This window comes from Acinonyx jubatus, chromosome F2 (assembly GCF_027475565.1).
Source record: "Acinonyx jubatus isolate Ajub_Pintada_27869175 chromosome F2, VMU_Ajub_asm_v1.0, whole genome shotgun sequence".
NCBI lineage: Eukaryota > Metazoa > Chordata > Mammalia > Carnivora > Felidae > Acinonyx > Acinonyx jubatus.
The window spans coordinates 47,060,791-47,082,720 of record NC_069394.1 but is presented as its reverse complement, the minus strand read 5'-3'; the positions used below and the strand labels follow the sequence as shown (position 1 = coordinate 47,082,720).

General features: G+C 37.0%; 1 protein-coding gene across 1 annotated transcript in view; it reads right to left on the bottom strand.

Moving 5' to 3' along the window:
• Positions 1-21,717, bottom strand: part of MMP16 (matrix metallopeptidase 16) — a 291,993-nt gene extending 270,276 nt beyond the window's left edge. Inside the window, exon 1 of the mRNA XM_015074740.3 lies at positions 21,247-21,717. Coding sequence (XP_014930226.1) covers positions 21,247-21,378 — 132 coding nt within the window. The 5' untranslated portion in view covers positions 21,379-21,717. The remainder of the gene's footprint in view (positions 1-21,246) is intronic.
• Positions 21,718-21,930: the final 213 nt, after the last annotated feature.

Genomic DNA, 21,930 nt, shown 5'->3' with positions numbered 1-21,930 from the left:
CCAAACTAAAAATACTTTGATTAATGCAAACAGTTTGTCTCTTCATCCTCTATCGCGGTCCCACCTGGAAGCACTAACCCAAAAAGGAAAGGATCTCGGAGATGAAGTCCCATGTCCCATCATTCACTTCTTCCCCACCCTCAAAGAATCCTTCAACAAAAGCACCACCATACACATTCCTATAATACAGACATTAAAGTGAATCATTCTGCATCCTAGTTTGGAAGGTATCCAGATACTACCAAAGCCTCCTGCCACCTAAGAACTGAATCATCACTATTTCATCAGATAAGTCAGTTTGAGGTGACTTAAAATGATATTATTAGACTAGATGTATTGTACCCTGCAATGATAAGTCTTGGGAGAAAATAATTTAGTCAACTGTATTTCAGAAAACAGATAAGAGCCCTTCTTAGTCACAAAGTCATTCCTCTCCAACCTCCTATAATTGAGTCTATAAAGGAGTCTATAAATGATAGTTTATATTACAAACATCAGAACTTGGAAACACACTGCCTTATTTTCTATACTAGTTTTATGGCTGTGCCCCTTGTTTCTCCAGACTATATACACAGCAAAGGCCTTAACATCTACATTTTGTGTCCTAGATATTAGAATTAGAATGCGTATTTATATACTTAGGCTTATATTTCTTTCCTATTAAAGTGAACATAAATGTCTGCCATGTTGGGAAATGCCAAAAAGATTCACATTAAAAAGGAAAAAGCAATGCAGACCATATGCTAGTGGCCTCTCTAGAAAGAGTGGCCAATATCTTTATAGTATCAACTACCATTCTTTTACTAAGAAAATTAAAAAAAAATACATTCTATCAGGAAAAACTGTGATGGGAATTCTATTCTATTCTCCTATCTCATAAATTATCCTCTAAGGATAATTAGTTGAAAAAAGGCTGGATATGAAGGGCTTGTTATTTTAAGAGCCTGAAATTGGAGTCACTCTCCTACCAGCTAATGAAATGCCGTCAGTCGCAGGCACAAAAATGACTTCAAAAGAAGGGGTTGATGGGAAAAAAAATGAAGAATCATAAAGTTTACTCTTTTCTACACATGTACTGTGTAGAAAATACATGGGGAGAATCAGGGGGTTGAAAGACTAATGGAGTATTACTTAAATCGTGATCTTTGCCTCATATGAAGGCATCGACATTTAACATATCATTCTACCCTACCGTGACATAAAAACAATATCATTTATTTGAGACTTAGCTCAATAAAACACTAGGCTTAACTCTCATAGGGCTCCATCTAATAATGCTACAACAAAGGACAAATATTCTTTCTAGCAACACTAATTCTTCTAAGGATAATGTGCAGTGGGGGAAAAGTCCTTTCTCAGTGTTCTCTTGTTTTCTCAATATCCCTCCTTCTCATCTCCGCCTCTCTCCATTTTATAACCACAACAAGCCCCACACATAAGGCCTAAAAAAAGAAGAACCCCTAGAGCTTAAGTGTCTGATCTTCTTTACATTTTCTTGGAAGCAGGAAAACAGTTACCTCCCTTTAATATCATTCTGTCTTATTTGCTACAACGTTTAAAAATAAAATGAAAATCCCAAGATGTATATAAAAAGCTAATTTCCCAAATAGCTCAGAAAGTTCTTTCAAGATATGCATACATACATATGCTGTATTCTCTCTTTCCTTTATGAACACACATATATGCATGGATATGAGATTATGTGATATAGTTAGAAGTGTTTAATTGTAACATTACAGATAAATTTAAACAAAGATGAAACAAAGATGCTCTTATTTAATAGTGCCCAGAACTGTGATAACTGAATCACAGCTGTGGGACAGCCACCTTTGCTGCCAAGGAAGAAAGCATATCTCTAATAAAATGATTTGAGACAAAATCAATTTGTACAAGTGTGACTTTAGAAGGTATTTGGGAATGTCCTGGTATTGTCTGTCTATCCTTTCTCCCCATTAAAGCTGGTTTTTAGGAAATCCATAAATAATAAATCTACACATCAATATTCAAATGACTAAAACGTTTTACTGTTTCACAAGGTATTTTTTGTCAATAGTAGGCAAGAATGCAAATAATAATAACATTTACCAATCGTGATGTAATTTCTGTAATTTGATCATTGACAACATAGCTGCATGCCCATTTTTGGACACCAGCACACGTCCTCATAAACCCTGGCAAGAACATAGGAGTCCCAAGCCCTGTTTCCTACTCTGGTTTCTACCACAGACTTTCTGTGAAGCCTGAGATGTCCACAACCAGGTCCTCAGATTCCTCATCTAAAAAAGCACTGATCGAAATTATGGTTAAGGTCCTAACATGGAAAAAGAAGAATGGGGGGGAGGAGGTGGCAAAGAGCAACAGCCTCAGCAGTTTGCTGTCACATCTCAGATACAATTAGTTGAAGAAGTTTCTGGAACAAAAATTTCTTGAGAGCAAATACTGAACATGTCCAAAATTTATTGTTTGAGCCCATCAGTAAGCCTCCTGACTTTGTGTTTTTCTCAGTCACACTAGTTCAAAATTCTGCCACATTTATGCTAATTCCTGTGCTCTGTTATACACAGTCATCTGTGCATGGTGACTCTTCTTACAGCTTTTCCACGGAAACTTTACTCATGATAATTGTCTCTACACAGGTAACAACCATATAACAGAAAACATACCTTAATCCTAACTTATTCAGAGAAATGGAGGGATAATGACAAAGACAAGAAAGGGGAAGAGAAACATAGGAAGATAACTGTGCATATGTGGGGTCGTGGGCAGCTGGAAATGCTGAAAGAAGGGGAAAACAGATTAAAGGGAGAGATAGAAAAGAAAAAAAAGAATAAATCAAGTCAGCTATTTAAGACATCTATTGTTGAAGCTCTATCCAACTCGCCTTCCCTTTTCTGAGGAAACTACTACTCCCCCACTCCAACTATAGGATTATAGCTGCCATCATGGTCCCACAAAGTATTTCTAGTACAAGAGTAGACAAATGATCCAAACTGGGCTAATGAGAAACTTTCTTTAGGGTTTTTCATAGCAGAGCTCATACTTTAGGGAAGTATATGCATATGGGCAGAGGGAAGATATTTTCTCCAAGAAAAGTGATAAAGAGAAACGGTTGCCAGGTGACAGGAAACCCATACAACATGGAAAAAGACAATCTGCAGCAAGAGAATGAAGCCAAACAACAAAGAGTAGCAAGCGTGAGGGTCATACAGAAAGTTCTGCAAAGGTCTCAGCTTTAAGATATTTGCAACTGTCCCAGGCTTGCTGGGTCAGCCCTTTCCTGCAATCTGTAAATTACGTTAGTATTTTCCATTAAACCTCCTTTATTGGGCAAGGTGGTTCAAACTGGCTTTCTGTTGCATGAAACCAGGAGTACTGAATAAAAGTCTTGAATAAAATGTCCAAATTCTATCACAAAATTAACCAATCCGTTGTTCGTTGTTTCATTCACAAAACAATTTTGTCTACTCACTACTGTGATATTCATGGAAATAATAGGACTACTAAGTCAGAGATGCAAAATTTAAGGAAACTTGCAAGGAAACTACAAGGAAATAAAACAAAAACCACATTAAAATTGAGGAAAAATAGAAAATGTGGATACCGAATTTCAATATCTTGCCATTTTGGTCATGCTGTGTCCTCACCATCAATTGTTAATTTAAAGGTAATATACAAAGATTCCAGAGTTAATTATCCTGGATAAAATAACTAGGATTTTAAATATTTTTGAGGTTAATTGACAGTTGAAAACAAATAGGTATTTATTTCCTATTTCCTAAAGTCAGAATAAAGACAATGTGCCTAGTGTCGTGATAATTGCTTAATACTGCTCTAGATGAACTAGTCAGTACAATTATCCAAAAGAATGAATCAGAGACAAAAACAGGAAGTAAAATTATCTTTAAGTATAAATAATACAACCTTGTGTCCAGACTATTCAAGAGGATATACAGAAGGATTATATGATACAGTATGATGATTTAACAAGGTATTTGGTAATTAATATATAAAAATCAACAGCTTTTCATTTTGGGGGGAAGGAAACATGAAGGTTTGTTGTATTTTTTAAATTCAAGTAGAGTTGACATAGTACTTTCAAGTGTACCCACAGTGATGAGACAATTACTGTATATACATTACAAAATGCTCACCACAGTAAATGAGCATTTTTCTTTACATAAAATTGCCTGGTAAATAGAGTGGAAGTTCCCATTCTAATTTTTTTTTTAAGAGAGAGAGAGAGAGAGAGAGAGCAAGTGCATATGCATGTGCAGCAGAGGGGCAGAGAGAGAGAGAATCCAAGCAGGTTCCACAATCAGTGTGGAGCGTGAAGCAGGGCTTGATCCCACAACTCTGGGATCATGACCTGAGCAGAAATCAAGATTTGGCCACTTATCTAACTAAGTCACCCAGGTACCCTGGAAGTTCCCTTTCTAAATAGCAACGGAAAAGGAAAAACCTAACTCCAAATCTACAAAAAGCTGCAAAACACTACTGAGAGGGATAAGCCTGGTATTGTCCCGGGAAGATTTGAATACGTCAGTGAAGAAAACTTTACCCAGGAACAGATTGAATTACTTGTGAAAATTAGTATATGAAAAAGACAGCTTTTAAATCAGTGAGGATGTCATGGATTGAATTACCGATCCCAATCTTTCACTCTTCCTACATTCACATCCTTGGGCTGGCCTCATCAGAGGCAACGTGTATATCCAAACCCCTAACACTGGGGCTTGCTGTATAACCAACTTGCTTGGGCGAAAGAATGTGGTCAGAAGATACTGCGTGCTAGTTAAGAGGCATCAGCTGCGGCTGCTTGTCCTCCAATGCTTTTACCACCACCAAGGGAACATGTTCCACTTTTCCTCTGGTTCTAAGACCACATGCAATATATACAGCAGAGTCGCCCTAGCCTAGATGTGTGAAACGAAGGTGCCCTGGACCACCCACAAATCCATCAGATAAAATCAAATTTGTCCTAAAGCATTGTTTTTTATAGTTATTAGTTCTCAACAACACCTAAGTGCTATGGAAGAAAGATGTATTACTCAATATACAGTGCCAAAGCACCTGTTAGCCAGTTTTGGAGAAAATGAATTAGATTCCAATTTTTGTGCTTGCCATCAAAGTCTCTTACTTAAAGATTTAAACAGGAAAAAAAAAGGAAACAAAGGAGTGTTTTATTTATTTAAGTTTTTTTAAATTTATTTTTGAGAGACAGCACAATAGGGAGACAGGCAGAACAAGAGAGGGGGGCACAGAATCCAAAGCAGGCTCCAGGCTCTGAGCTGTCAGCGCAGAGTCTGACACGGGGCTCAAACCCATAAACCGTGAGATCACGTTTTGAGCCCAAGTAAGATGCTTAACCGACTGAGCAACCCAGATGTCCCCGAAAGAGTGCTTTTAAAAACACCTTTAAAATGCTGGATACTTCTTAAAGCAGGATACAAAACTAGAAGTCATAATATAAATGACTAATTAATCTGAAAAAATAAATTAGCAAAATCAAAATGTATCAACAAATTCGTATTATCACACAGGACAGAGAATGGGTCAACTTTCTTAACACATATAGAATTGTTATAAATCAGTAAGAAAGAGAAGACAAAATACAGAATGGTAGCAAATGGAAATCTTTGCAATAAAAAATATAAGTGGATTAAGGTATTTTTAAATGCTAAATATTGATATTCATTTAAATTTGAATAAAATTAATTTTTCGCTCATCAGATTAGGAAAAAAAATCTTAGGCAATAGCAGGCGTGCATGGAATCAGCCATGCTCAAGCACTGTTGAAAACTATTAATTTGAAGTATGTTGGGGGTAGCAATTTGTCAGAATTTACCAAAATTATAAATAAATATATAGGCATTAATACAGCAATTACACTTCCAGAAATGTTATTTGTTAAATAAACTCACAAGTGCTTAAGAAAACATATTGTTTTATTGTTTATAATATAAAAAACTTTGAAAATAACTTACTGGTCCAGTGATAATGCTGTAGTTAAATCAATACCACATAAATTATAACTATATATATACTATATAAGTATGAAGTTGTTCTTTATGTATGGATATGAAAAATTCTCCAAAGCATCTATTTATGTTAAAAATGTATAGAACATTTTTTTACATTTTATTTAATGTTTTTATTTATTTTTGAGAGAGACAGAGAGAGACAGTGAGTGGGGGAGGGGAAGACAGAGAGAGGGAGACACAGAACTGAAGCGGGCTCCAGGCTCTGAGTTGTCAGCACAGAACCCAACGCGGAGCTCGAACCACGAGATCATGACCTGAGCCGAAGTCGGACACGCAACCAACTGAGCCACCCAGGAGCCCCAAAAATGTATAGAACATTTTAAATAATGTGTATCCATTAAAAGGAAGAAAGGCAGGGGGGAAGGAAGTATGTGTGTGTCCACTTACAGAATTTCTGGAAGTTATTCAAGTAACAAGAAGAAAAAAAAATGAGAAAGTTAGTTTTTAAATGAACAGAGCCTGCAGCCCTTAGGCAGATGGCTATCTCCAACCAAAAGACTTAGTAAGTCTTGAATTCCTCATATGATGTTATACTAGAAGACTAATTTTTCCTGGTAGATGCAGAAGTGAATAATGGACTGTTTAATATTCAGAAGGCTACATTTTCTCTGCTAAGGAAGATGTAATCCAGACAGACAATACATGTATCAATGAAGGACTGAAGAAAGTCTTCTTTTTCCTGTTTTTATCCTGCCAATTTCCAATGTGTAGGTGTTCAGCAAGAGAAAATCCATCAAATTTTAACATCTCTTGAGTCAATTCTTCATGGGTCTTCAATATTGTACTTGTTAGAACAATAAACATGGTCTAATTTTAATGTAAGTTAGAAATTCAAATTATTATGTGATTGTTCACTCTCAGGGTTTTACATGCTAATGGATGCAAAAGTTGACAACATATCAACATTTTTCTCATTCATGTAGCTAAAAGAGGGATTGAGATGATTTAAGATGTCCAGGGAAATACAAGTAAAATTGTTTTTGCTCTTTCCTAGAAACTGTCTTGGGAAAGTTGCCATTTATTAATAGTAATAACTACAACTGAAGTTACTGTAGTAGAACAAGGTTATTTTCCTTTATATTTATTTCCCTAGCTGTTTTGATACATACCTCTGAAAAAAAGTGACCATTTTTTCTTAATGTCAAGCCAATAGACATTTATAAAAATTTTACATCAGTGAAGGAAGACAGAAAACACTTATTTATATCAGATATACTAACGTAACATAATGGGGATGACTAGAAAAAAATCTAGAAGTCCCAGCTCCTTACCAGTTAACCACTGATTGTTAAGATAGATATACCTTTGATTATTAGAAGATAAATATTTTTAATGAAGTAACTGAAACAAATTTACAAGGTATAAGTGTTGTATTTTCAGCCAGTAAGGGCTAAACGAGTTAAGGCAAAAAACAACTATTGAAATCAGTCAAAAAATATCAGTTAAACTAGAAACTAACACCTATGAAAGGGGATGATATTCATTCCTTCAGCACGTATCTCCTGAGCTTCATACTTTCTGTAGGGCAGTGTTAGGCTCATAAAACATAGTGGTAACCATAGGAGATATACTGTCTCATCATAAAGTCATAATTTACTGTGAGACTCAGATATGAATCTATTACACAGAAACCTTGTACAACAGGTTTTTTTTTTTTTTTTTTTTTTTGCATTTAACATATCAAATTTAACCATATGCTCCAGGGAAACAGAAAAATTATTTAATTCAAGTCCCCTCAAAATTTCTCTTCTGGTAAATATAAGTTTGGCCCACATGGTTTCAGAGACAGGAAAACCAAAACTCAAAGGCATAGAGAAACAAAAGAAGTTGATACTTGTCTTCTGAGTGTCCATGTGCCAAGTCTTAGCAATTAACAAGCTACTTAATGGATTTTCAACAATAATTTTAAAGTGAGCCTTCTGTCTTACATACATACATCAGTATGCAACTTTGAAATAAGACAAAAAACTCTGTGATTATAATTATGAAAGATACTTTGAAGAATAAGTAGTAGAAAAGGTTATTTTAAATGCAAAATGGGCTCTTTTTCTGGTGGGGGTGCAGATGGGAATTAGGGAAGGCTAGGTATCAAAGGATAAGAACAGGGGTAGGAAAGAAATGAAAGACTTAAGCATTTTAATGAAGACTTAAGGTATGTGGATCTTGGTTACACCCAGGAGGAAACAGAGAAAACAGAACAGCTACTTAACAATGATTCTCAAAGTTTGATCCAGGAACCTCTGGGGGTCCTAAACCTCTTACAGGAGTCTGCTAGGGCAAAATTATTTTAATATGATGTCATTTACCTTTTCACTGTCATTTATTTGCAATTGACACTGCAGTGGACCAGAGGCTACATGATTTACAGCATCGTAAGTGTAAATACAGATATGAATGTGAAAATCCAGCTGTCTTTTGTTAAGACAGATATTACAGGTCTTGGCAAAATGTAAAACAATGTCTTTTTTTTACTATTGTTTTTTTTTGTAAAATTTATTTTTCAGAAAACTTTTTGTTTACCACTTATTTTAATAATTTGATTACAGTGTGCCTTGCTTTAGTTTTCTCTGTGGTTGTGTGTGTGTGTGTGTGTGTGTGTGTGTATGCATGCTTGGGATTCACTGAGACTCTTTGATCCATGAATTTATATATGTTCCATAAAATAAGGGAAAGCTTTAGTCATTATATCTCCAAAGAGTCTTTCTGCCCCCTCCCTGTTCAAGGACTCAAATTACACATATATTAGGCCACCTGAAATTGTCCTTTTTATCCTATGTGCCACTCACTTCATAAATTTTCTTTCCTCCCTATGTTTCACTCTGGATAACTTGTAATGCTGACTTTAAGCTCACTTTTTTTTTCAGTAATGTCAAATCTGCTATAAATTTCAAGTGTATCTTTAATGTCACATATTATAGTTTCAATCTCTACAAATTCAATTTGAGTCTTTTTTAATATCTTCCATGTCTCAAGTTTTTGAACAAAGAATACAGTGGTAATAACGGTTTTAATAATCTTATCTGCTAATTCCAACATCTGTGTCACTTTTGGATCACTTTAGATAGATGCTTCTCCTCATTATGCGTGGTGTTTTTCTGCTTCTTTGCATGCTTGGTAATTTTTTTTTTCAATTGAATACCAGACATTGTGAATTTTAAACTGCTGGGTGCTGCATATTTTTGTATTCCTGTATATCTTATTGAGCTTTGTTGTGGGAAGCAATTAAGTCACTTAGAAACAGTTCGATCCTTTCAGGTCTTGCTTTTAAGACTTTTTACGCAGAACTAAAGCAGTATTCAGTCCAGGACTTTGCTCCCGCTATCGGGGCAGGATGGTTGTGAGTAATCTCCCCATTGTCCTATAAATGATGAGGTTTTCAAGTGTGGCTGATGGCAATGGGCCCTATTCCCAGCCCCGTGTGAACACCAAACATCATCCCCTCTGATTCCCTTAGGTTATTTCTTTCCCTGACCCCTAGTTGTTACTTCACAGGAATGAGCAGATTAATTCTCAACTAAATATTCAAGGGAACTCTCTGCAGACCTCCAGTGTGTTTGCTCTGTGTAGTTCTCTCCTCTCTGGGATTCTAACCTGTGCATTCTTACCACCTTGGTCTCATCATACCCCCAGCTGCATCTCCTTAACACAGAGAGTCTGCCTGATTAACCTGGGTTCTGCCTTCCCTGTACTATTGCCTGGAAGCTCTCTCAAGTCGACAAAATGAGACACTTATAGGGTTCACTTTGTTTCCCATTTCTCAGGGATGACTGTCCTTCATTACCTGATGTCGAGAGACTTGAAAGCCATTTTTTCATAGATTTTGGTTATTTCGGAAGGTAGGCTAAATCAAGAGCCTATTATTTATCTTGCCCCATTATCCTTTACTTCTTTAATCTTACAACAAGCCATGAATTGGGTATTAGTATCTCTACTTTACACATGAAGACATTGGGGCACATGGTCAATAACCTGGCTCACTCAAGTTCACTGTGCTTGTAGAGATTCAGCTAAGATTTTCTACTCATTTCTTCAAAAGTTCTTGCACATAGCCATTATGATATACTGCCTCTAAGGGAGGTGAGAGATAGCTGAATGAATATTTAACACTGAGAAATTTTATAAAATCAGCTAACCGGGTTGCAAATGGGTTCGGAAACAGTTCTCCTTGAAAGGCTAATCAATGAACTAAGTGAGCCCTGAAACCTATACACAGCAATGAGAGTAAGAACTGAAGATGTTTTTTCAGTCTTTCATCAACCACCAATTTGTAAGTTTCCATTCCCTCCACAACAAAGACAATGATCAGATATCAAGTGTATTCTCAAACAGTGAGGAGGCACTCACTAACTTCTGAAGCACCCAGTCTATCTCCAGATTTACCTATCTCTGAGAAAGGTTTCATTTATATTACAACTAAATATATTAGAAATAATAAAATAAATCGGTTTCCTTACAGCTTCTACTCAACTGATGCAACATATAAAAATAACAAAGTCCAAAACTCCTAGAACATGCCATTCAGTAGCTGTTTACATAAACATCCTTCTCCTGCAGGAAAATAGAACACAGACCTGACATAGGCTTTCCTTTACATTTTCTACAATGTTCTATTCTTTTCATCTTGGAATACAATCAAATCTTCCTAAAACTTTTGAAAATCACATTTAACGTTAACTGCAACATGGCAAATAGTTAAGGAAGGAAATATGATTACTTTTATATGTAATTTAAGGTTATGCCACACTTATTTTTTATTTTTATTTTCTTTAGAGAGAAAGCTCTCCACCAGGGAAGAGGGGCGGAAGAAAGAGAGAAAGAGAGAATGAGAATCTTAACCAGGCTCCACACACAACACAGAGCCCAATGCAGGGCTTGATCCCATAACCCTGGGATCATGACCTGAGCCAAAATCAAGAATCGGATGCTCAACTGAGTGAACCACCCAGGGGCCCCAAGATTATGCCATATATAATATTGTTTGTAAGCAAACATAGGTCACCCACTTTCTAATGAGTTAAAATTCATAAAGAGCATTCAACAGTAAAACCACTGAGCACCAATATACTGAATCTTGAATCAACAAATCAAATCAACAGCAACCTATTCAGTTTTCACTCTAGGCAACATTCTGCCTAGGGTAGACCTAGCACTTTCATTATGTATTGATTATCTCTTTTGAGTAGTAAATACAAAAGATGTGAACAATGGAACTGTACCATACTGTCTTCTTGGGAAATTGGAAATTAATATTTGCCTATACATATTTACTTAGTTGAGAGGCTGGGCTCCTGCAGCCAGCTTGCCTACTTTGATTCTGGGCTACTCCAGGAGATTCAGAGCTACCTGGCCTTGGCAAGTTCCTCAACATCTTGGTGTCTCAGATTTCTCATTTGTGAAAGAGAAATGACAGTGTTAACTCACAAGATTGTAATGAAATTTAAATGAGTTAATATATATGAAGCACTTAGAACACAATCAGGCGCTCAGCAAATCTTTAACCAGTGCTAACATTTTTTATCATTAAAATAAGGTATTCAATAAAATCAACTCTATGTATATTTGTTTTATTGGTTATTTGGACCTTGTCTAATTAGAATATAATGCCAGCACATAATTGTTTCTAAACTCCAGACATGGGTGGGGATGAAGACATGGGTTTGAGTCCCGTGTCGGGTTCTGTGCTGACAGCTCGGAGCCTGGAGCCTGCTTCAGATTCTGTGTCTTCCTCTCTCTCTCTCTCCCCCTCCCCTGCTCACACTCTGTCAATCTCTCTTTCAAAATATAAATAAAAATTTAAAAAAATCTTAATATTAAAACATAAAAAATCCAAAAATGTTTTATCGGTAACTGGGAGGAAGTTTTCGTAATTTGTTCTCAATTTCATACAAATCATGGAATATATATTTGACTCTGGAAGATATTTGAATCTGTTCTTCCTTATTCACAATGAAAGAGGGGTGCAAATGTGGCTTTCCATGAAATTTTACCCAATTTTCAAGCCTGGTGTCCTGCAATAAAACTAAAATATAGGGGCACCTGGGTGGCTCAGTGGGTTAAGCGTCCAACTTCAGCTCAGGTCATGATATCATGGTTCGTGAGTTCCAGCCCTGCACTGGGCTCTGTGCTGACAGCTCAGAGCCTGCAGCCTTCTTCAGATTCTGGGTCTCCCCCTCTCCCTGCCCCTCCCCCACTCGCATTCTGTTTGTCTCTCTCAAAAATAAACATTAAAAAAATGGGGTGCCTGGGTGACTCAGTCCGTTGAGCCTCCAACTTTGCCTCAGGTCATGGTCTCCTGGTTCACGAGTTCCAGCCCTGCACTGGGCTCTGTGCTGATGGCTCAGAGCCTGGAGCCTGCTTCAGGTTCTGTGTCTCCCTCTCTCTCTGCCCCTCCCCTGCTCATGCTCTGTCTCTCTCTCTCTCTCTCTCAAAATAAGTAAACATTACAAAAAAAAATTTTTTTTTAATTAAAGTATGAAGTCCCTCAAGACGCTAAACTAGAAGAAACAAGTAGGACCAAGAGGAGTGACTGCCTAGCACTTGTGTAAAGAGGGGATGAATGCACAGCCATTAAAAACCCCAAACAAATTCAAGTATCTAATCACTATAAACAATGACAAACTATTAACACATGGTAGAGTTCAACTGTGAAAGTTCCCATGGAAAAAATGCCTCCACTGACACCACTCAGAGTTTGACTCTGCATCAGCCTCTGCAGAGGCTCATGCCTGCATTCCACTGACATCACCTCAGGTGCGTGCAATTTGGGGACATGAAATAAAGTTTATAAAAGTATCCAGCTTCCCTTAAAAAGGGGCTGTTTATTTCCCCTTAACTTAAGCATGACTAAAACAAATACTGCAAAATTCCATTCCAGTGAGTAGTTTATTTGGTCATTTCAATACATCACTCTAAGGACTATTTCTCCTGAGACTATCTGTGAGGCCATGGCTTACTTCATTTATCTAGGTTTCATGTAACTGACCAGATTAAAAAACTTTTTAAAAATCTGAATGATACTTGTGAGGAAATTATAATATCTTAATTAAAGGGTGCTTTGCCCCATACATTAGTGACTGCCTCCATCCACCAAAGGTCGTATTATAATCTGCTCAACTGAAAACACATCTGAGGTCCCTATTTAAAGAAAAAACAGCTTCACACTTTTGTGGCTCATTTCATACATAATTTAAAAAAGAATAATAGGTAGGGGTGCCTGGGTGGCTCAGCGAGTTAAGCATCCAACTTTGGCTCAGGTCATGATCTCAAGGTCCATGAGTTTGAGCCCCATGTTGGGCTCTGTGCTGACAGCTGGGAGCCTGGAGCCTGTTTCGGATTCTGTGTCTCCCTCTCTTTCTGCCCCTCCTCTGCTCGCACTTGGTCTCTCTCTCTCTCTCAAAAATAAATAAACATTAAAATTTTTAATAAAAATAAAATAAAAAATAATTTAAAAGTAATGGGTAAAACCTATATTTTTAAATCCATTTCCATGGAAAAACAAGTATTCAACAAGGCCCCATGGTAAACATTAAAAAATAAGATAACTTTAGTCTCACAAGCTTTTAAAATTGGATTTTTGCTACATATAACCAAAAAGGCACGATCAAATTAAATTTACCCCACCTCTCATCTGTAAGACTAGAATTATTTCACTAGTCATTTTAGTTAAAATGAAAATACCAAAAGCACCTGCAGTCACTATAATGTATAGTTTCTGATCTAGTCTACACCTAAAAGCAAGGGATATATAAAGCAGTCCTGCATTATAACATTCATTGTCATGCTGTCATGCCCAAAACTCCTGGCCTCCCAGAAAAGTGCTAATTTCCTTCTTAGTTCATCAAATATGTAATCATTGGTGCCAAGAGGCTCTCAATATAGCTACCTCACATCTTAAGTCATAAGCCATGTGTTCATTGATTTCTTGCAACTTTCTCTGATTGGCTATGATTCATTTGAAGGCATGTGACTGTACCTAGTGTCCGTGATTTTAAACCAAATTCTTCTACTCCATTGGAGTCTTTAAGCAGCTCAATAGCTCCCTCTAGCCTCCTTTTCTATACTACACACACAGATCACATTTAATCAAAGGTCAGGGGGCCACAGTGGGATTTTTCTTATTCTGTTGGCTAAACTTCTGTTAAGAGGCTCATCAAGATATTCCACTAATCCAAACCCAAGGATGCACGATGCCAAACGACTGTGGTGAAACACTAAGACAAAAAACATCCACTCAGAGTGCTAAATGACAGGAAGCAACAATCAAATATGGTTTTATGAACCTCAAAATCTATAAATAAATTTACCATGAAAAAGAAAAAGAAAGCAAATGAAAAATTGGTATCACACACACTATTACTTAGTATTTTATCCTTTTAGTGTGGAATATTTTTGCTGTTCACATAAGCTGTATATTTTATAAAACAAATGGAATCTGATTTTCCACATTCAAAATCAAAAGTATTATGAAGAATAAAAATAACCCTCCAAGAGCCATGTGCCAAAATTATTTTCCACAAAGGGTAGAAAGGATATATGGTATAAGACTTCATTTCACTACAAAATATGTGTATATTTTTTATAGATAATAGATTTGAAATATGAGACCCTCTCCTCCCCTCAAAAACCAAATCTTTATCTTATTTCAAATTGCCTTTTTAAGACTGAAGTCCCAACTTACAGGTGATACATATTTTTCGAAATAACATCAAGCCACGTTTTTAATATTAAAATTTTAAAGTATGCTACCTTGGCCAAAAATTGATTTTGAAATTACATATAATTTGCTACTGCTGCCAGTGTTTTTATTACTCAGCAGAAGGCTAGGATTATTTTCAAAATGGAACACCCTGTGTCACTACAGATGATAACAAATGTTAGAATTAAGTTGCACATTCTGCATGTTTTCATGATATCTACTTCAGGAAAAAAAAAAATCTCAATACTACCTTTGGGATCTAATTGCCCCCAAATTTACACAGTAAATATGTACAAATTTTCCTCCTTCGTCTATATAAATTAAAGCTTGGAGGCTAAACACAGTAGGATTTCAAAACTCATGGAAATGTCTTTAGTGATAGTTTAGTTCAACTTTTGTATTTGCAAATGACGGCGTTAAAGAAATGACTTGTCTGAGATCAAAGCTGTGTTAGTACAAGAACGAAAGTTAAAGCAGACATCCCTTGACCTCTGTCCTAGGGCTTCATTACATTGCCAGCTACCTTCTATTCCCAGTGTTAGAAGGGCAAGATTGTTGCTTTTTAAAAAAAATGTCTTTGTCGTTTTAGAAACCATTTTTTTAAGTGTTTATTTATGTTTGAGAGAGAACACAAGTGGGGGAGGGACAGAGAAAGGGAAATAGGATCTGAAGTAGGCTCCAGCTGACAGCAAAGCCTGAGGCGATGGGGTTTGAACTCAAGAACCAGTGAGATCATGACCTGAGGCGAAGTAGTACCCTTATCCGACTAAGCCACTCAGGCACCCCAAAAATACTTTAGTATCTTTTTCTGGCCCTTTAATAGTTTTTTTCTCCCCCCCCTTCCTCTATTAATTAAAAAAAAAAAAGACTTTTATGTTCTGGATTTGGGGTATAACAAAAACCTGGCCTAAGTTATATATTGAATCCCACCTACTGCAGATAGGAAGCACACCGGCCTTGAGCCAATTAAAATAAATAGGCCCACTGAATCATAAGGCCTATTTATTTTCCATGGTATTAGAAAAGATGAACAGATTTCTGTAAACTTAGTTTTATAAAAGAAGGTGTGAGCTGAACTTGACATTCTATGATAGTAACAGATGACAAGACAAAATGTGCAAATCATATTCCTGAACTAAACTGTCTAAGAAAAACCCACGGGAAGAAAATGTACTGATGTTAGTGGTTGATATTCAGTATATTATACTTTTTAAAAATGAAAAAGGTATTAAAATAAAATTTTCGTGGACCAACTAATATGTCTTAACCTGACAGACTTTTATGTAATTAGATGCTACCACGACAATTTACCCTTGAATCAGCATCCTTTTTTTTTTACTACTCATAATGATATCTGAAAAGTATTAAGTGTTGCACCATGTGAAGGCATGTTCCCATCTATCCATCAGATCTAATATGATATACATATATTCATTTAATCATCAAAACAACTCTATGAGGCAGGTACTATTAGTATCCCCATTTTACAGATATGTACAGTGAGGCTCGGAGATTAACGAATTAGTCCATTATTAACTTAATAATTAACTTATTATTAAGTAAAAGAGCCGGGATTACAATCTAGCAGTCTGGTGCCAGAGTATGTGATCTTAATCATTATACTACTCCAAAATAAAGAACAACTTCATGGCTATAATTATACTCACAGATATTTAAAATAAATTGTGACAGAAAGTAACATAAAAAATGAGTTTCTCAATTTGAATATACATGCTGAAGGGTCAGAAAGTTCCTGAAGGAGCTAAAGAAATCTTTTCTCTTTTAACCTTGAACAAATTTAACTAATTCATTCAAATGCCCCATGGCTTTTTTTGGGGGGGGGGGGCTTGAAATAATTCCAAATGGTCATTTACCAAATATTCTGAACAGGTACACTTGGAGTGGTTGGGATAGGTCAGGCAGTGAAATACATTTACATAAAATAATTGATTAATCCAACTTCAGAGAAAAGAATTATACCACTGAACAAGTACATTAAAATTTTATGTTCATAACCTGAAATAGCATGAATAAGAAAAAGTAAAAACTTTAAATCTGCCACTTTTAACTTGACTCCAGAGATTTAAAAAGCTGTTATTGAACCCAACTCTATCCTTACTTGATGGCAAAGAAGATACTGAAAGAGGAAACCCAAGTGTATAGAGAACGATGGACTTGGAAAGGTGTTCTCTGTGGACTTCTCAGGGGAATAGTAAGAGACATCCTACCTGGCTAGCACACACTCATCTGTAAGGGTTCAATGAATAACCCTAGATCTGGGGAACTTGACCAGATACTCTGAACAGAGAAAAGCATAAGGTAGGACACACAAGAGAAGCTGTCTTCTGATCTCCTGGTCATAGTGTTTGGTCCTTATGAGCATTCTGAACAGCCAGCATTCCTACTTTGTCTTGGAAAGCTTGAATCTTGCAATAGATAAAAAACCTTTATGAATCAGTCACACAGCCTCTGTTCTTGCCCAGTAAAAAATACTACAGGGGGAATTATGGGATGTAATCAGAACAGTCTCTTATTCAAGGGGGCTGACCAGATCACGGCATGAGCAAATCACCTTCCATGAGGAAATGAAAAATACTTGTTTAATCAAGTATTTAAAGTATTTAAACAAGTAGAATGCAAGATATATGAAAAAAGTAACCCCAATACATGACATTTTAAAATCTATAAAATATATCTTTAATCTCTGAAATGCCTCATCACCAATTACTGCCAAGTTTAGATGTAGTACAGAGCTACTCCAAGTAAATTCTGACCTTTCAAGTAGATTCAGATAAACCTGATAAAGGTGAATAAATACTAAATCAGTTAAAGAAACATACTGTAGGAAGAATGTAGGAAATGGTTACACTCATGATTCACAGTACTCGCCATAAAATATCTTATTTAAACAATATAGAATCTCTCTTCTTTCATTAATTAGGACAATACGATCAATTTTTGTTTTATATTTGCCACAAGAAAGTAATCAACTTCTTATGCTTTGATATGTGCATCTTTCAGAGTATCACATCTTTATTTTACCACTCAATTGGCTTAAAATAATTTTCTGCATTAGAAATGTGTGTGAATGTTTAAAAAACAATAAACAATATGTTGCTAATATATTTAACACTGGCAAAGTTGATGATGAAAGTTATTACTCTCATGAACTATATACTATCTCAAATTTCATAACAAAAATGCTTGCAGAGTACAAAAAATCCCACAAAAGTTAAAAAATAAAGAGCCTCAGGATCATGATATTACCCATAAGAACATTATTTTAGAGACAATGTGATTTTTTAGAGCACAGAGTTTCAATCCTAATTCTTTGTTAACACTGTAGCTTCATGTGACCAATGAACACCTCTGATTGAGACTGCTGTCCAATGATTGGAGTCTTTGACTTTTAGTTAACATTAGCAATATACTTCTTTTGAATTGTGGTAATGACTTACACACTGTAAGGCCCACAACCCCCAAAATGGGTCCAACAGTGTACAAAAATCTTTAAACAAATAAACACTGAAAATTTGGCATAAAAAAAACTGTTCTACCCAAAATATATAAGGAGATGAATGAATTGAATCTCTTCCATACACTACTTCTGGTAGTGTCTGACCCTTTCTTAGCTATTGAGATGTTCCTTTTGCTTCTTAAAAACAAAAACAAATAAAAAAAACACAGTCTTTCTATGTCACAGGCTTCCACCAGCATATTAAGAAATATCTCCTGCTCTCATCACTGAAAATCCCAAATGCTTATAATCTTACAAATAAGCAGGAAAGAGTTAACATGAATATTTCTACTCAGTCCCCACACCTCCAGGGGAAAATATGTTTTTAAACCTTAAAGTATAGGGATAAAAAGTACAGTGTTCCCATCAATTGTGAAGTTCAGTGAGGAATAAAGCATTGTAATTTCAGCTGTCAGCATAAAAAGCATCTCTCAGAAGCTTCGTTCCAACTATAATAACTTGGTGTGCCTGCTAGGAAAAAAATTTATGATCATATGAGCTTCATGCATGATTGATACCATTACTGTTTATTTTAAGACTGTCCTTGAGAATCAATCAAATAAAGCATTTCCAGTGTTTGTTTTGCAACCAAGAATGAAGAACACAATCAGTGCTTTTCTAGAGAAGATGTGACTGACTCGTCTCCCTATTAGAGCTTCCACCAAAAAGAAATATCTAATAAAGGTGAATCAGGCAGAAATTCATGTCAGAAAATATCCTGTCTTCCCATGTTCTTTACAGTATGTGGAAATAACTAGCAGCTACTCTTAGGATTAAAAAAGAAAAATAATGGCTATCATTACACATAAGGAAGTATATAAACCCAACTAAGAATATGCTCAGTGCTTAAAAAACTAACTGGAAATAATACAAACTATGAAGCATAATCTAATCTAATTTTCATCAGAAAATTTCCTATGTATCAAATAAGGCTTTTAAAGTCTCAGATGGCACCAGCCTCTTATCATTCATAAATATTTGCATGGTATAATAAGCATGGATGAAATAACTTAAATACTCTAAAATGGGGGAAATAACTCTTTTTTCCATGAACCATTTTTCACATATATCTTGAAGAAAAGATCATGAAAAATTAAAATGAAATACTTTTTTATTAAAATTAACTTTTCTTGCATAATATCTGATTGAACTGCCTAAGAGATTCAAACTATAAAGAAATACAATAGAATTTATGCGTAGCCTCAAAAAGGAAACCTAATAACCACCCAAACACTGATGGTATCCCAACAATGTCTGAAAGCAAATCTAAGACTTTGCCAAAGCAAGTAGCCATCAATCCAGACTCTCCCTTCTACTCCACAGTGAGCAAAATAAAACCAAGCACTTACTTTCGCCCACCTCCCCCAAGCCCCACCTTACCACCATCACCACCAAACTGAAGCAATGGGCCCTTCTGTTTATAACATACATAAGAGCTTGCCACTTTCATTCCTTCAGTCTATGAACTAATTACTCCTTCATTTCAACATTATCTCTTGATTTCAGTGTTACATAGAAAAATCGATCTGTGCCATATAATTCTAAAAGTTCAAATTTGCAATCGAGAGAAAGTCTGGACTTTCAGCCCCTTTGCATCTCTCTTTTTATTCAGAAAAACAAAGTTGTATTTTTCAAAAGGTTAAACAGTTTTGGTTTTCAAACTGGGGTTTCTGTGTAATATAATTATACATAACATCTGTAAACTTCTTCAACTCTTGATAATGGTTCTTACTTTTCCAAATACTTTCTCTACCCACCATGACTTATTACATGGAGTCCTAGGAACAGTTTGTATAAACACAGGGTTATATTCAGAATATGGCCTCACACATGGCATTTATTATGCACACTTTGTATATAAATCTGTTACACGAAACATGTTCAAATGCTGTGCAACAGGTCCTGCTATTGTGTAAACACACCCTCCCAACAAAATGACAATAAGCTTTAAAGAATCAACAATATTTTAAAAATCACATTATTCTTCAGAGACTTAATCGTAATTCTTTTGAGATGTCAGAAGACAGAAGACCTAATCAAAAGGAATCTATTTTACTAAAACCTTCTTCCTGTCTTTGTATTCCACCGTGTATGTTATAAACTGGAGTTAGAGCCCAGGCGTATACACATTTCCATTGATTTACTGCACATTACTGGCTTTAGTGCTGAGTTGATGACAGGAAGAGTACTTTGGCAGAGGTCTGACAAGTCCTTATCCTCAAGTTCCCTTCTGCTTTATGTCTGTCTGTTCCCAAAGCTATCAAAGTAAAGCAAATGACAGACTAAAACCTCTCGGTTTTGCCATGAGAGTGTGAAATCAAATTAAAAACACACCTCAGAACTATTATATTGGGCCACGTTTATTTTCAATTGGCGGGGGGAGGGGAAGAGAAGACACTTTAAAAGAGATGGATTTCACGTCCTCTGTGTAGCCAGATCTAGTTACAGTGTATTGAGTTATGTCTAAATGAGAAAAAGACTCTGTCTAGTCAAGTGTTTTATCACAAAGTAATGTTATTAAACATATCAAGTATTCCCACGCCTCTCCTCCAGATTCTTTGATTTTAACCTCCTTTGTTAGGCACAGAACACGGGGAGAAAGATTTCAGGAACAATACCGAGACAGCACATGATGCCAAGCAATGAATTCTGTATTTCCTGAACAGTTTTTTTCCTCATAAACTCAAACTGCTTTACACGTTTGCTATATGTAGGACTTCGCCTTTTCCCTGGGTGACAAGCATGGACCGGCTACAAATGTATCTCCGAGCGCGCAGCATCGTGCTTTGTGCTGCTGGGGATAACGGATTCTCAGTCTCGCGCGCATCCATCACCTAAGACACAGGGAAACTCAACCAGGGTTTCGGCGGCTACAAGGGAAACAATGTGTTGAGACCTTGGCTGCTCGGAGCTACCAGGATCCCAGGAGTGAACGAAATGTTTCAGGGAGCAGCTCAGGCAAGGGGGAAGGAAGAAGGCTCTCATACTCTTACCTCCACATTGAAATACTGCTCCGTTCCGCAGACGGTAGCACATAAAATCCAAAGCAAGGTTTGCAAGAAAAATACCCCCGAATGATGCACGAAATCCAACCGTCTTCCAGTGCTGAATGTGAGTAAGATCATAGTGAACTGTGCTTCAGTGGATGGACGAGCTCCCCTTCGTTTTCTCCCTCTCCCCCTCTCCCTCCCTCCCTGGTCTCCTTTCAAAAAAAAGTCCTCCGGGTGGGTAAGGAGCTTGCAGGTTCACCCACAGCCCGGCAAGGGGAGGAGACTGAGGGCCCAGCACACGGCAGCCCCCGAGAAGCAGCGGCGGAGGCAGGGTCAGCAGCTGCCTGCATTCACCATCCTCGGGGGCCCGTCACCGGGAACGTGGCGCCCAAGTTCACCGGCGGTTCCGGCTCAAAGCGCCGAGTCGCAGCCGCAGCAGCAGCCGCCGCCGCCGCCGCCGCCGCTGCCGCCGCCGCCGCCGCCTCCTCCTCCAGCCCGTGCGTCCTCCTCCTCCTCCTCCACCTCCTCCACCGCCCACTCCGCCGCCGCCGCTGCCGCCTCCTGCTTCTGCGGGAAGGGCCTCCGCCGCTCCTCGCTTCTCGCCTCTGCTTCTCCTTCCCTCCTCTCCTCGCTCCCCTCCAGAATGTTCATCCGTAATCTACATAACTCCTCCTTCCCGGGGTCTGC